Source organism: Elgaria multicarinata, chromosome 3, assembly GCF_023053635.1.
Source record: "Elgaria multicarinata webbii isolate HBS135686 ecotype San Diego chromosome 3, rElgMul1.1.pri, whole genome shotgun sequence".
Taxonomy (NCBI): domain Eukaryota; kingdom Metazoa; phylum Chordata; class Lepidosauria; order Squamata; family Anguidae; genus Elgaria; species Elgaria multicarinata.
This window is the reverse complement of record NC_086173.1, coordinates 143,567-156,875: the sequence shown is the minus strand read 5'-3', so window position 1 is coordinate 156,875 and position 13,309 is coordinate 143,567. Positions and strand designations below refer to the sequence as shown.

General features: G+C 44.7%; 1 protein-coding gene across 1 annotated transcript in view; it reads left to right on the top strand.

Moving 5' to 3' along the window:
* ATP1A1 (ATPase Na+/K+ transporting subunit alpha 1) overlaps positions 1-11,392 on the top strand; it is a 40,825-nt gene extending 29,433 nt beyond the window's left edge. Inside the window, exons 11-23 of the mRNA XM_063118982.1 lie at positions 239-373; positions 613-805; positions 1,169-1,344; positions 1,625-1,761; positions 2,164-2,314; positions 5,911-6,079; positions 6,879-7,033; positions 7,242-7,365; positions 9,498-9,643; positions 9,751-9,881; positions 10,153-10,254; positions 10,482-10,573; positions 11,105-11,392. Coding sequence (XP_062975052.1) covers positions 239-373; positions 613-805; positions 1,169-1,344; positions 1,625-1,761; positions 2,164-2,314; positions 5,911-6,079; positions 6,879-7,033; positions 7,242-7,365; positions 9,498-9,643; positions 9,751-9,881; positions 10,153-10,254; positions 10,482-10,573; positions 11,105-11,133 — 1,740 coding nt within the window. The 3' untranslated portion in view covers positions 11,134-11,392. The remainder of the gene's footprint in view (positions 1-238; positions 374-612; positions 806-1,168; positions 1,345-1,624; positions 1,762-2,163; positions 2,315-5,910; positions 6,080-6,878; positions 7,034-7,241; positions 7,366-9,497; positions 9,644-9,750; positions 9,882-10,152; positions 10,255-10,481; positions 10,574-11,104) is intronic.
* Positions 11,393-13,309: the final 1,917 nt, after the last annotated feature.

Genomic DNA, 13,309 nt, shown 5'->3' with positions numbered 1-13,309 from the left:
ATACTTGGCTGCTGGTCTGCATTAAGTTGGTGGGTTGGAAATTATGCAGGCTTGTTAAACAATTTCTGTGGTTTTTCATAAAAAAAATTCTTGTTCTGTTTTTAAGAGAAACCTGCTGTCAATCATTGGGTTTCTGCATAGAATGGGATATGTATCTTACCTGTAAAGAAGTGATATTTAAGTTGGATCATCTTTAAAGGACTTCAGATACTCACTGTGAACCACTTTTATTTGCCAGAGGGCGGTGGCAGGAGATGCCTCTGAATCTGCACTCCTAAAATGCATTGAACTCTGCTGTGGGTCTGTCAAGGCGCTGAGGGAGAAGAACCCCAAAGTGGTGGAGATACCATTCAACTCTACCAACAAATACCAAGTAAGAAATATGAGCTCGGTTTTGCATTAACAAAAACTGCATCTTTCATACTGGGCTAGGTCAGTTTTGGTTTAACCCTGGCGGATTTGTATTACTTGCCAGTCAGATTGCTGTTTTGTGTGTCAGAGCTTTGAGCATGGTGGAGGCTGAATGCAAATCTTCAGAGTGCATTCCACACCAGTTTTGTAGATAAAACGCTGTCCAAAAGGACATTTTCTAACACTATTCCAAAAATGCAGCTATCGATCCACAAGAACGCAAACCCATCGGAATCACGCTACCTGCTTGTGATGAAAGGAGCCCCAGAAAGAATCCTGGACCGCTGCAGCACCATCCTGATCCATGGAAAAGAACAGTCCTTAGATGAAGAAGCCAAAGATGCATTTCAGAATGCCTACCTTGAATTAGGAGGCCTGGGGGAGAGAGTATTGGGTAAGGTGGTCTGTTGAATTAGTCTTGCCTTACATTAATGCCAATGCTTAATCAAGCCTTACTACAGCCAAGAAATCACTGGAAGTGCTTGCAACGTGTTTGAGTTGAGTGGAGCAGTGCATGCTGAGATCTGTCGATTTTCATAGACAAAATATTAATAAGGCTTTATTACAAGCTTCAAGTGCTTGCTGCAGCCTTATGCAGGGTAGAGAGTCTGGATCTAGAAGAAGCATATTTTCCATTGGCTTCTCAGGTGCCAAATTCTCCAAGTGCTTCTCAAATGTAGCCGGGCAATTTGGCAATCCCAGTAGCCCCATTGAGCATCTCCTCCCTAATGTGTGGAATCTCTTGGATGTGTTGCAGGCTTTTGCCACTTGGCTCTGCCTGATGAGCAGTTCCCCGAAGACTTCCAGTTTGATACAGATGAAGTGAACTTCCCAGTAGACAAACTCTGTTTTGTTGGGTTGATTTCTATGATTGACCCTCCTCGCGCTGCTGTTCCTGACGCTGTTGGCAAATGCAGAAGTGCTGGCATAAAGGTAAAATAGCTCTTCGACCCACCCCTCCAAATATTTAACCTGAGTCCTCTGTAAACACAGCACCAAAGAATACAGAAAAGCAGCAATATTTGAGAGGGTTCCATGCAAAGGGAGTGGTGGTGGTGGTGGTGGTACAGACTAGACAAAACTGTAAACTGCTTTTCCATCTCCGGAAGTTGCTGTTGATGCTTCTGTCTCTCTTGGATAATCCACAGGAATAACCAGCCCCTTTGACACTGCTTAAGGGCTCCTGACTGATGTTGCCTTTTTTGCCTTGTAGGTTATCATGGTGACAGGAGACCATCCAATCACGGCTAAGGCCATCGCCAAGGGAGTTGGCATCATCTCTGAAGGCAATGAGACCGTGGAAGATATTGCTGTTCGCCTCAACATTCCTGTCAGCCAGGTGAACCCCAGGTACTGAACAGGAGCATGGTTAGAAACAGACTGTGTAGCTTGTCTGGAGGAGGGTGGGGAGGACCAGCTACTTGTCTTCTAAATGCTAGTGTTTAACAGAAAATATCTATGCTAGCAAGATTTGGAGGAAACAGATAAACAAGATTGGGGCCAAGTTTGTTTAAACAGTGCTTCTGCTTGATCCCACACTTGAACTGGATGCATCCATTTTGCTTGCTTATTTTCAAGTTGACAGCTTACCAAGAACAAATTCCAAAGCTTTTTCATCAGCATTCTCTGGCTGTAGTGAGAGCAGCCATTCCATCTTCGTTGCCCCATCAGAGGGAAAGGTTTACTCCATCGAGTTAAAAAGAGTTGGAGCAATATTCTGAAGTTCTCAACTCACCTTCTCTCAAATTGCAGAGATGCCAAAGCCTGTGTGATTCATGGCTCAGACTTGAAGGACATGAGCGGTGAGGAGCTAGATGATATTCTGAGATACCATACGGAAATAGTCTTTGCCAGAACTTCTCCTCAACAGAAGCTTATCATTGTGGAAGGCTGCCAACGGCAGGTAAGAAGAGGAGATCCCCTGCAGTGTGGTTCAGTGAGCTGTGTCATAGAAGGTGTTTTGTAGGACACCTAGTCCAACCCACTGCTCCAATGTAGGGTCTACAGTGCATCCTCAGCATCCCTGAGAAATGACTGTCCAGTCTCTACTCAAATTCCTTCAGGACTGTTCCACTGTGCAACAGTTCTTGCCATTAGGATGTTTCTCCTAATATTTAGCCAAGATCTGCTTCCCTGCCACATGCAGTTTGTTCCTGCATTGATCTGTAGTTACATATCAAGTCTTATACTATCTAGCCCAGTACAGTCTACTCTGATAGAAGACCTTTCCCACCCTGATCTATGAGATCATTTTAGTGGGACTTCTGAATGCAAATGATATGCTATCACATTGAACTTGGGTCCTGATTCTATAGAGTGTAATGGGAGGCACTGGCACTTCTTCTTCGTGGTCTCTGTGCGTCACACGTATGGGCTCTGCGCCTGCTTGGAGCCCGTTTTGGAAACTTCTGTAGCTGAGGCAAACGGTTTTGGCAGGAACCCCTCCCCCACCATCCACTGACTCTGGGTCCCTGCCCTTCTCAGTTTTCTTTCAACAAGCAAAGGATGTCTCATTGGGAACTTCTGTCTTTCTCATGAGGAGAAATCATTCTTTAGCGTGCTGAGGTTTTTCGTTGTTTTTAGTTTGTTTTCAGTTTTTGTTAAGTCTTAATTGATTATTGTTAGTATTTTTCGCTATTTTACCCTCCAGCGATCTGGGATCGCATCAGGGAGGGCTCGCATGGCTATTAAGGCCTTTTTTTCTGAAGGTGTCAGCAAGCTTCCCCAACAGACAGATATTCTCTCTGATTTGTTTGGGAGAGGCTCGCATCATCGAGACCTGTTGCTTAAGCCTTCTGAGGGCTAAACACGTAATGGCGATTCTGAGGCGAAATGCTCTAGAAGCCACGGATTCTCCAAAGCAATCAATATAGCCACTTATGGCGGAGGCTCCTCAACCTATGTCCCCTCAGCGTCATCGGACCCTGACTCTAACCATGGGTCATTCCGATCTTCAAATACTGGACGTGCTCTAGCTGTATCCGCAGCAAAAGAGATATCTAAGAAGGCCGGATCACTTAAGCCTTCTGGGACTGATTGTTTGGGGCGTTTCTGCAGAGAAAAACTCTAGAAGCCATGGATTCTCCGAAGTGCTTTATCCATGTGTCGTTCCAATCTTGCAGAAATCTGGACTCTCTCTAGCTGCAGCAAAAGAGATATCTAGGAAGGCCAGATCCTTAAGCCTTTGGGATATACAACAACAACAAAAGCCTCATGCCAAGGCTACTGTATCGAAGCCAGATCTAACCACTACTGTTAGAGTCCCCACGGGTGGCCTCCTCGGTAGCAATAACATAACTGGCTTTTTCAGTACCAAGGCTGGAACCCTTGATACCAAGACTGGCAATAACATAAATAGCTTCTTTGGTACAGAGGCTGGAACTCCTGATACCAAGAGTGGCAATAATATAACTAACTAACTTTGGTACAGAGGCTGGAATCCTTGATACCAAGAGTGGCAATAACATAACAAGCTTCTTAGGTACAGAGGCTGGAACTCTTGATACCAAGAGTGGCATCTCGCATGCAGCTTCAATGTCAGAGGGTGAGATGTGATATATCTCCCCTCCAAAGCCAATGGACATCTGTCCACCACGTCAGGCAGTATATCCCTTGCAGGCTAACCACCAATTTCAGGGTCTCCCTCCAGAGTCTCTACGCAGTGCTCTGCTTTCAGTGGAAAGAGTTTTATTACCATGATGTCTGATGTCATCATTTTTGCCCCCCCCCCCCCCCCCCCCGTGAAAGGAGGGGACACAATGTCAAATGGGCCATGTGTCTGAGAATACCATACAAGCACGGATACTGGCATCAGTACTGTGATGGGGACACATACAACCGAGATCGCTGTTACAGCCACAATGCATCAGTACAGTTACTTAGCTCTTCCCCATTCCACCCCCATTCCATGGGGCATCAGGAGATCAACTTGGGGAAGATGAGTTGGAGCATAAGAATAGACCTGATTCCCCTCAGTCCTTTGAGGACTATCAATCTGTCTCAACATTGCTCTGTTCTGCGTCACTTCATGATGTAGTGCTTCCACAGGGCAGAACCTCCTTCGGAGGACTTATACCACTTCCCGGTCATTGAGGATGACCAGGCTCGGTATCAAGACACATAACCCTGTAAATAAAATGCAGGATTTTGTATCTCACGCTGCATGTACTAAGAAGCCGACTCCAGTGCCGATATTTTTTCTCCCAACACTGCTTCTGACAGTTAAAAATTCTTGGAAGGCCCCTTCTTTGATGGCTCTGACATTGGAAAGGGCAGAATCTTTATATAAGGTCCATTAATGGACACTGGGTTTTTTCTTTACGCACCCATGTCCCAATTCTATATTAGTCCAGTTATTCCCATGGGGAGTTTTTAGAACATATATGTTGGACCTACCAGGCCACCAAACATATTCATCTGCTTTGGGCCCCAGAGTCATACACTATCTAGTTACGATGTCCAGATAACAACTTTTCCTCTCGTCAGCAACTTAACATGATCCATCACCTCACCGACTGTGAGTCGAGAGCAGTGGTGGACGTTCTGGCGCTTTGCATACATACCTATGATTAGCAGGTCTCACTCTGTAAGCTAGATTGAGGACCTGCCATTCGACGGCGAAGAGTTGTTCAATCCCATCGCTCATCTCGTTTCCTGCATCAGAACCAGCAAATTACAGATGACACACTGTCCTTCTTAATGCTGCTTCTCAGAAGGGAGTATGTTTTGCCTCCATACACTTAAAGTATCCATACTTCCCTGTAGCCATTCAGAACACTCACCAGAGGTACCTTGGGTTTATCATAGGTACCGATATGTTCCAATTTGGGTCCTTCCATTGGACCTAAGCACAGCCCCCCAAATATTTGCAAAATATATGGCAGTTTGTACCACGACAAACTGAAATTTCGGGCAAGCAGTTCTGTCTTCCATCTTGAGATGGCACATTGAACTGCACCTACCCTCCACCAGGGAGTAAGCTTGTTAATCGCCCATATGTGTGATGCACAGAGACCATGAAGAAAAAATGCAGGTTGCTTACCTGTAGCCATAGTTCTTCGTGTGGTCATCTGTGCATTCACACAACCCACCCACCGTCCCCACTTTGGTGTCAATATCAATGTGCCGTTGATACCAGGTGGTTTCTCTCCTGGTTAAGAGGCCAGCAATTCGGTCTCAAGGAACTGAGGAGAAGGGTGGGGACCCAGAGTCAGTGGATAGTGGGGGAGGGGTTCCCGCCAAAACCATTTGCCTCAGCTATAGAAGTTTCCGAAACAAGCTCCACACAGGCGCAGAGCCCGTATGAGTGAATGCACAGACGACCACTCGAAGAACTATGGTTATAGGTAAGCAACCTACATATTTAGGAGTTTGTAGTTGCTCTCCAGGTACTGGGGCAGACTTAAAGCTGTCAGAAACTGAACTCGTCTGGGAAAGGAAGGAGTTATTTCAGACTGCTTGAAATGACTTTCATAAACCAAAGCTCCTTTTTCCTTCCAGGGTGCTATTGTTGCTGTCACAGGTGATGGTGTGAACGATTCTCCTGCTTTGAAGAAGGCAGACATTGGTGTTGCAATGGGTATTGCTGGTTCAGATGTCTCCAAACAGGCAGCTGACATGATTCTGTTGGATGACAACTTTGCCTCTATTGTTACTGGGGTTGAAGAGGGTGAGTTCCTGATTCATCTCGGCCACTTTTGTGTTGCCAATATTACAAAAAGAACACTTCTATTTCCTCCCATAACAAATCCCAAGTGTCGAAGAATGTTCTGTGTGTGTGTGAAGAGAGACTGAAAGAACTGGGCATGTTTAGCCTGGAGAAGAGAAGAGGGGAGACATGATAGCACTCTTCAAATACTTAAAAGGTTGTCACACAGAGGAGGTCCAGGATCTCTTCTCGATCCTCCCAGAGTGCAGGACACGGAATAACGGGCTCAAGTTAAAGGAAGCCAGATTCCGGCTGGACATCAGGAAAAACTTCCTAACTGTTAGAGCAGTACGACAATGGAACCAGTTACCTAGGGAGGTTGTGGGCTCTCCCACACTAGAGGCATTGAAGAGGCAGCTGGACAACCATCTGTCAAGTATGCTTTAGGGTGGATTCCTGCATTGAGTAGTGGGTTGGATTCGATGGCCTTGTAGGCCCCTTCCAACTCTACTATTCTATGTTTCTATGATACACATGCATGCACATCTGTGTGCATGGAAAGCTTCCTTGTTTAGTCCTTGGAAATTAATGTTGTCTACTAGAGAACCATAAAACTGTAGCTAGCCCCCTTTCCCCAGTTTAAATAATTTGAATGTCCTCCTGCTTTAGTTAAATGATGCCCTACCTCTTGTTGCCTTTCCACATCCGTATGAACTTAAAACTGTTCTGTATGGAACTTACTCAGGAGTACTTGGTAGTCTATCTTCATGTCACAGCCAACATGGTTGCTTTATTTAAAAACAGTGCTCTTTTCTCTTAGGTCGCCTGATTTTTGATAACCTGAAGAAATCAATTGCTTACACCTTGACCAGTAACATCCCTGAGATTACACCTTTCCTCATCTTCATAATAGCCAACATCCCCCTACCACTGGGGACAGTTACCATCTTATGCATTGATTTGGGCACTGACATGGTTAGTAAAACAATCTAGCAGACTTTATTTCTACCATAAATAAATCTCCCACCCATGCATAGACTGGGTGTCCTAAAATGCTTGCTATGGAAACCAAATGTTTCTCTTTTGTTGAGAGGGCAAAGGGTGTAGACTATATAGGTTAATGCAAGAAATGTAACCAGTGAAGTGGTATCTAATCTTTCTACATCGCTCTCCTACTTTAAAGGTTCCTGCGATCTCTCTGGCATATGAGCAAGCAGAAAGTGATATTATGAAGAGACAACCCAGAAACCCTAAGACAGACAAACTAGTAAATGAAAGGCTGATCAGCATGGCTTATGGTCAGATTGGTAAGTGCACACACCTCTTTTTAATGAACAGATGTGGGCGTTTTAGGACTATGAGCAGGAGGGGAAATTTGCCTGTAGAACAGGGATGTGCCATCTTTTTAAAATTGTGGGCTGCATTCCTTTGAGGGGAAAGTGGGCTACCCATTCACTCATTAACCCCCCCCCCCAGTTCACATATATCCATGTACTCTCCATGTCAAACAGTCATTTAAACCTCCTCCTTCACTTTCCTTCCTCCCACACACCCTTTCAGTAGAATTTTAGGAATTTCCCCCTAAGCCTTATTGCCTTGCGATTTCCATGGGGCTGGCAATGCACAGGGAGGGTTGGAATTCCCCTCCCTTGACACAGAAGGTCTTGGGCTCTATCCCCGGCATTTCCAAATAGGGCTGAGCAATGTGAAGAGCTGCTGCCAGTCAGTGCAGACAATTCTGAACTAAGTAGGTATCAGACAGTTTTCTTTCTTCCCACATATTGATTGGGTCCATCCCAAACATTTGCTCATCGCCAGCCCTGTGCCTCTTTGTGCAGTGGAATGGAGGAGACTTTACATGGCATTTTGGAGGCATTCCCAGAGTCTTTGAGGCCCAGCACAGCTGGAAGTACAAGGCCCTCTTCTTCTCCCTAGTTTGGGGGTGGGGAATCCCTGTGGTGCTGAACTTCAGAAACCCTTAGACAGTAGTATGATGTGTTGCTGACACTTAGTGCAATACTGGGTAGAGCCCCTGTCCTTCCTCGGGTTCTCAAAGTTGGCAAGCTGACAAATCTGTAGTGGAACCCGGGCTAGTTTAGAGTCTGAGTGGTCACAGCCTGTATACTGTGGAATCAGAGCTCCCTGTGTTGTTGTCAATGCTGTCCCTGAAACATTGTCATTTTGAAGAACCATGTAACAAATGCCAGTGGTTTCAGGCCTGAAGTCTGTGAGTATAAACCACAAGTGGAACTTGAGGGACATGGAGACCAACACAAAATGGCTGAAGTAAGACCCATGAGGGAGGGGGCAGAGTAGTCATTGGACCAAAGGTTCTTACTATTTTTAAAGAAAGCAGCAAAAAAAAAAACCCCATAATTGAGGCAGACTCAGCTCAAAACTTTTCTTTTCCCTATAGCCTTCAAATATTGAGTTTGTTCTGACTTTACACTGTTGGTTTTGCCCTACCCTGTGCCTGTTTACACTTCCCTGTGCCTGTTTGCATTCTCCTTCCCTCTTTATTGTTTACTACAACTTATTAGATTGTAAGCCTATGCGGCAGGGTCTTGTTATTTACTGTGTTATCTGTACAGCACCATGTACATTGATGGTGCTATATAAATAAATAATAATAAATAATATGATTTCCTGGATAAGGTGTAAGGTGTTTCTACATAAGAAAAGTGTGTGGAGTCCCCCCTTGGCATGTTAGAATATAGAGCTTGGAATGCATTTTCTGTGGCATTTCCTGCACTGACCTGAGACTTAAGAGTGGAGTAAGCGAAGGCCTAAAGGGGATACAGAAGTGCATTCTTAAGGAGACGAGCCAAGCAGGAGCCAAGCTGGCTGCAGGACCTCGGGAATGAGAGGCCTGTGAGCTGTTCGTGGGGAAGGAGCGGACAGGCACAGGCAAATGGCTTTGGCAGGGTAGGTCTCTAGTAGCTGGGACTTAGAGGGGTCATCTTGTATACAGCGTCTTGTACCAGTTACTTTCCAGTCGCTTAGTAAAACTATAGTGCTTCCAACTGCCTGATAATCTCCGTTTATCATATAGTTGAGGAGTACTAATTTAGGAGCAGTTTGTTTCTCTGCAAGTGCAGAGGACAATAGTAGGCTTGGCCGGAATTCAGAAAGTGTGTAGGCTGATGCTGGAAGGAGCACAGCAAAGCCAGAGCAGAGCAGAGCATTGGGAATAGCTGGTAGTGTGTCCTTGATGTGCTTTTGTGCAATAAATTACCATAGAGAAAGCTTGCTACAAAACTGCTTTTGTCAGCAAGGAGGTGGTGAACTGAGACAGACATGGCTTCAGCCTCTTACCTTTTTGAAGTCAGTTAAAACAAAAAAGAGACCTCTTGAATGAATATAGACGCATGTGTATTATTCATAAAATGACTTCTAGCATCTGCTCAAGGTGAAGTAAAGTTTTTCCCATTTTGTTTAGGAATGATTCAAGCACTGGGAGGCTTCTTCACCTATTTTGTGATCCTTGCAGAAAATGGCTTTTTGCCATCATCCTTGTTAGGGATTAGAGTGTCATGGGATGACCGATGGATCAATGATGTAGAAGACAGCTATGGACAGCAGTGGGTGAGTTTCCTAGTGACCTAACATAACTGTTAAAAGGCATGTTAGCCCCATTCCATGAGCAAAAAGATGCAAGCATGAAAACTCTTTCTACTGCACTTTTTTTCCAGACTTATGAACAAAGGAAAATTGTGGAGTTCACTTGTCACACATCCTTCTTTGTCAGTATTGTGGTGGTTCAGTGGGCAGATTTGGTTATCTGTAAGACCAGAAGGAACTCTGTCTTCCAGCAAGGAATGAAGTGAGTAGCAAGTTGTCATTCCACTCTTAAATTGCCATTGATGCTCCCCAAAGGAATCAAGCAGCTGGAAATGAAAATGGATGGGTGCTTTAGATGCTAGAAGCAATATGTATTAGGCTTCATGTGAAATGGGGCCACGTAGCCAACAATTTTTTTTTTGGGGGGGGGATGCTTACAGTCCCAAAAGGTTGTGCTAGCTTCCACCCAGGATCCAGGGTTGAGAAAGAAGGTAGTTTCCTCTTGGAGCTGACTTTCATTAATACTTCTGCAGGAACAAGATCCTAATATTTGGTCTCTTTGAAGAGACGGCTCTAGCTGCCTTCCTGTCCTACTGCCCAGGAATGGATGTTGCCCTGAGGATGTATCCTCTCAAGTAAGTATTAAATACAGTTGACCTTTTGGTGATCCTGAAACTGAAAATTCTCTCAACTTTCCCTCTGCTGCTATGGCTGGGCTTGGCATAATCTCTACCACGCTTAAATTCCTCTTCAAAGTGTGGATGTAGGCTTCCCCTAAATTGCTTTTGAAGACACTGGGCTCTTGCTAAACCACAATTGTGCCATGCAACTATGTTGTACAATTGAATTTCTTCCCTTGCAGGCCAACATGGTGGTTCTGTGCTTTCCCCTACTCTCTCCTCATCTTTGTGTATGATGAAGTAAGAAAACTCATCCTGAGACGCAGCCCAGGGGGTAAGAATCTACTGTTCATAGCATTCTTGGAAGCTGTGACATAGGGCGGGATACAAAGGTCTTAATAAATAAATAAATATGTTGTAGTGGTCTGGAGGCCGCCTAGTTGTCAAGGTCTCCATTCCGTGAAGCACAAGTATAATCTAACATAACCTGTAATGTAATGTAATGGCAGGGCCATGGGTGCTGGTGGCATCTTGCATTTGGAAATGTTTTTTGGATTGCCATGGATCCTGCTACTAAAATGGAGAAGAACCCTCAAGGTCTATGGCCTGGGTATTAGTCATAATAGATGATAAATATGAACACTGTTAGATGGAGAAATATATTGTGCATAATCTGTACTTGTGTAACTCATGGATATTGCTATTTTCTTCAACACATGCAGTTACTTAACCCCTCTGCTTCTGATATTGAGGGCTTGAATCTGACTTAAGAAATAGGAAAAACAACTTAATATATATATATATATATATATATATATATATATATATATATATCATCTTTCTTCTCTCTCCATTCCTTATGTAGGCTGGGTGGAAAAGGAAAGCTATTATTAAAGTACTGCTGGACCAGATCTGGTTGTATTCTCCCCTGCATGAGTTTCTGGAAAGCAGGAAGATCCCATCCTTGTAACATGGAAGCAAGTGGAAAAAGCTAGAATAACGTGGAGTTGAAGGTGGGGGGGAATGTCAAACATAGTCAATGATGAGGGTGGAAGATGGCGTAGTTTTTAATGTGCCTCTGTGGGGGGCGGTTAACGAAACAATAAGATTTTATATCTGGACTTTTACAAATAAAGGTGAAACATCAAGAGGACTTTGTTTGTCTTGCTCATGGATTTTGTGTGTGTGTGTGTGTGTGTGTGTGTGTGTGTGAGAGAGAGAGAGAGAGAGAGAGAGAGAGAGAGGGAGTGTGCCCATGGAGGAGCATATTGCAGGAATCTTCTGTAGAGGAAGCTTCAGTAAGGTGGGAGTCACTAAGGTTTCTTCCATTGGTGGAGTCCACAGGAAGCCTCTGTGGCTTCCTGTGCATGGCCTGTTTTGGTGTCATTTTGTGTGCAAGAGTACAAGCATTTGAAAAGCAAGTGTATTAAGCTTGATGGCCCTTCAAATAACAGTATATTAGGAATAAATCCTATCTCCCCTAGACAGTGTTTGGGGGTCCACTGGATACTTCAGATTCATAGAATAGTAGAGTTGGAAGGGACCTATAAGGCCATTTGAGTCCAACACCCTGGTCAGTGCAGGAATCCACCTTAACACATCCCTGACTGATGGCTTTCCAGCTGCCTCTTGAAGGTCTCTAGTGTGGGAGAGCCCACCACCTCCCTAGGTAATTAGAGCAGTATGACAATGGAACCAACAGGAAGTTTTTCCTGATGTCCAGCCAGAATCTGGCTTCCTGTAACTTGAGCCCATTATTTCATGTCCTGCACTCTGAGATGATCGAGAAGAGATCCTAGCCCTCATCTGTCTGACAACCTTTCAAGTATTTGAAGAGTGCTATCATGCCTCCCCTCAAACTTCTCCAGGCTAAACATGCCCAGTTGTTTCAGTCTCTCTTCATAGGGCCTTGTTTCCAGACCCCCCCCCCTCCCTGATCAACCTCATTGGCCTCCTCTGAACATGCCCCAGCTTGTCTGCATCCTCCTTGAAGTGTTGTGCCCAGAACTGGATGCAGTACTCAACGTGAGGCCTAACTAGTGCTGAAAAGAGGGGAACCAGTACCTCGTCCGATTTGGAAGCTATACTTCTATTAATGCAGCCCCAAATAGCATTTGTTTTTTTTATAGCCACATCACCCTGTTGGCTCATTTTCAACTTTTCGTCTACAACAACTCCAAGATCCTTCTCACTTGTAGTATTGCTGAGCCAAGTATCCCCATCTTCTAACCGTGTATTTGGTTTCTTTTTCCTACATGTAGAACTTGGCATTTATCTCTATTAAATTTCATTTTGTTTTCAGCCCAGCACTCCAGCCTATCAAGATCACTTTGAAGTTTGTTTCTGTCCTCCAGGGTATTAGCTATCCTACCCAATTTTGTGTCATCTGCAAATTTGATAAGTGTTCCCTGCACCTCCTCGTCCAAATATTAATAAAAATGTTGAAGAGCACCGGTACCAGGACTGAGCTCTGCAGTACCCCGCTAGTTACCTCCCCTGATAAGCACTCTTTGAGTCCAATTCTGTACCAACTGTGGATCCACCTAATAGTTCTTCCATTTAGCCCACTTTTAGCTAGTTTGCTAATCAGAATGTCATGGGGCACTTTGTCAAAAGCTTTGCTGAAGAACCTCCCTTATGTATTGTGGGAATGCTGTGGACATAATATATCTTTATTCTTAGATCCAAGGTTAGGGACAGTGCTCTGACCTCATATCCAGAAATCCATGCTATGTCTCCCCTTCACAGCCAGAGCAGGGGAGAAAACCCACACCAGTTGCCTCTCCAACGTCAGGAACTTGACCTCAAGAAAGAGGTAAATGGGGTGTTCTGGTGGGCAGGGACGGGAGAGGCTTAGACATGAGCTATCCTGAGGCCTCCTTCCCTCCACCTCTGATGTGCCCCAGCTAGACCGGCAAAAAAGAACAGCTAGTGAAATGCAGTGCTCTGCACGGTATATTCGTAAGCCCCTGAGTTGAGAGGTTTACGAGCACCGAGGATGTAAGTCATAGGATTATACCCTTGGTTGCCTATTTAGTTGGGTGCTTCATATTCCCTTTTCAACAAACAG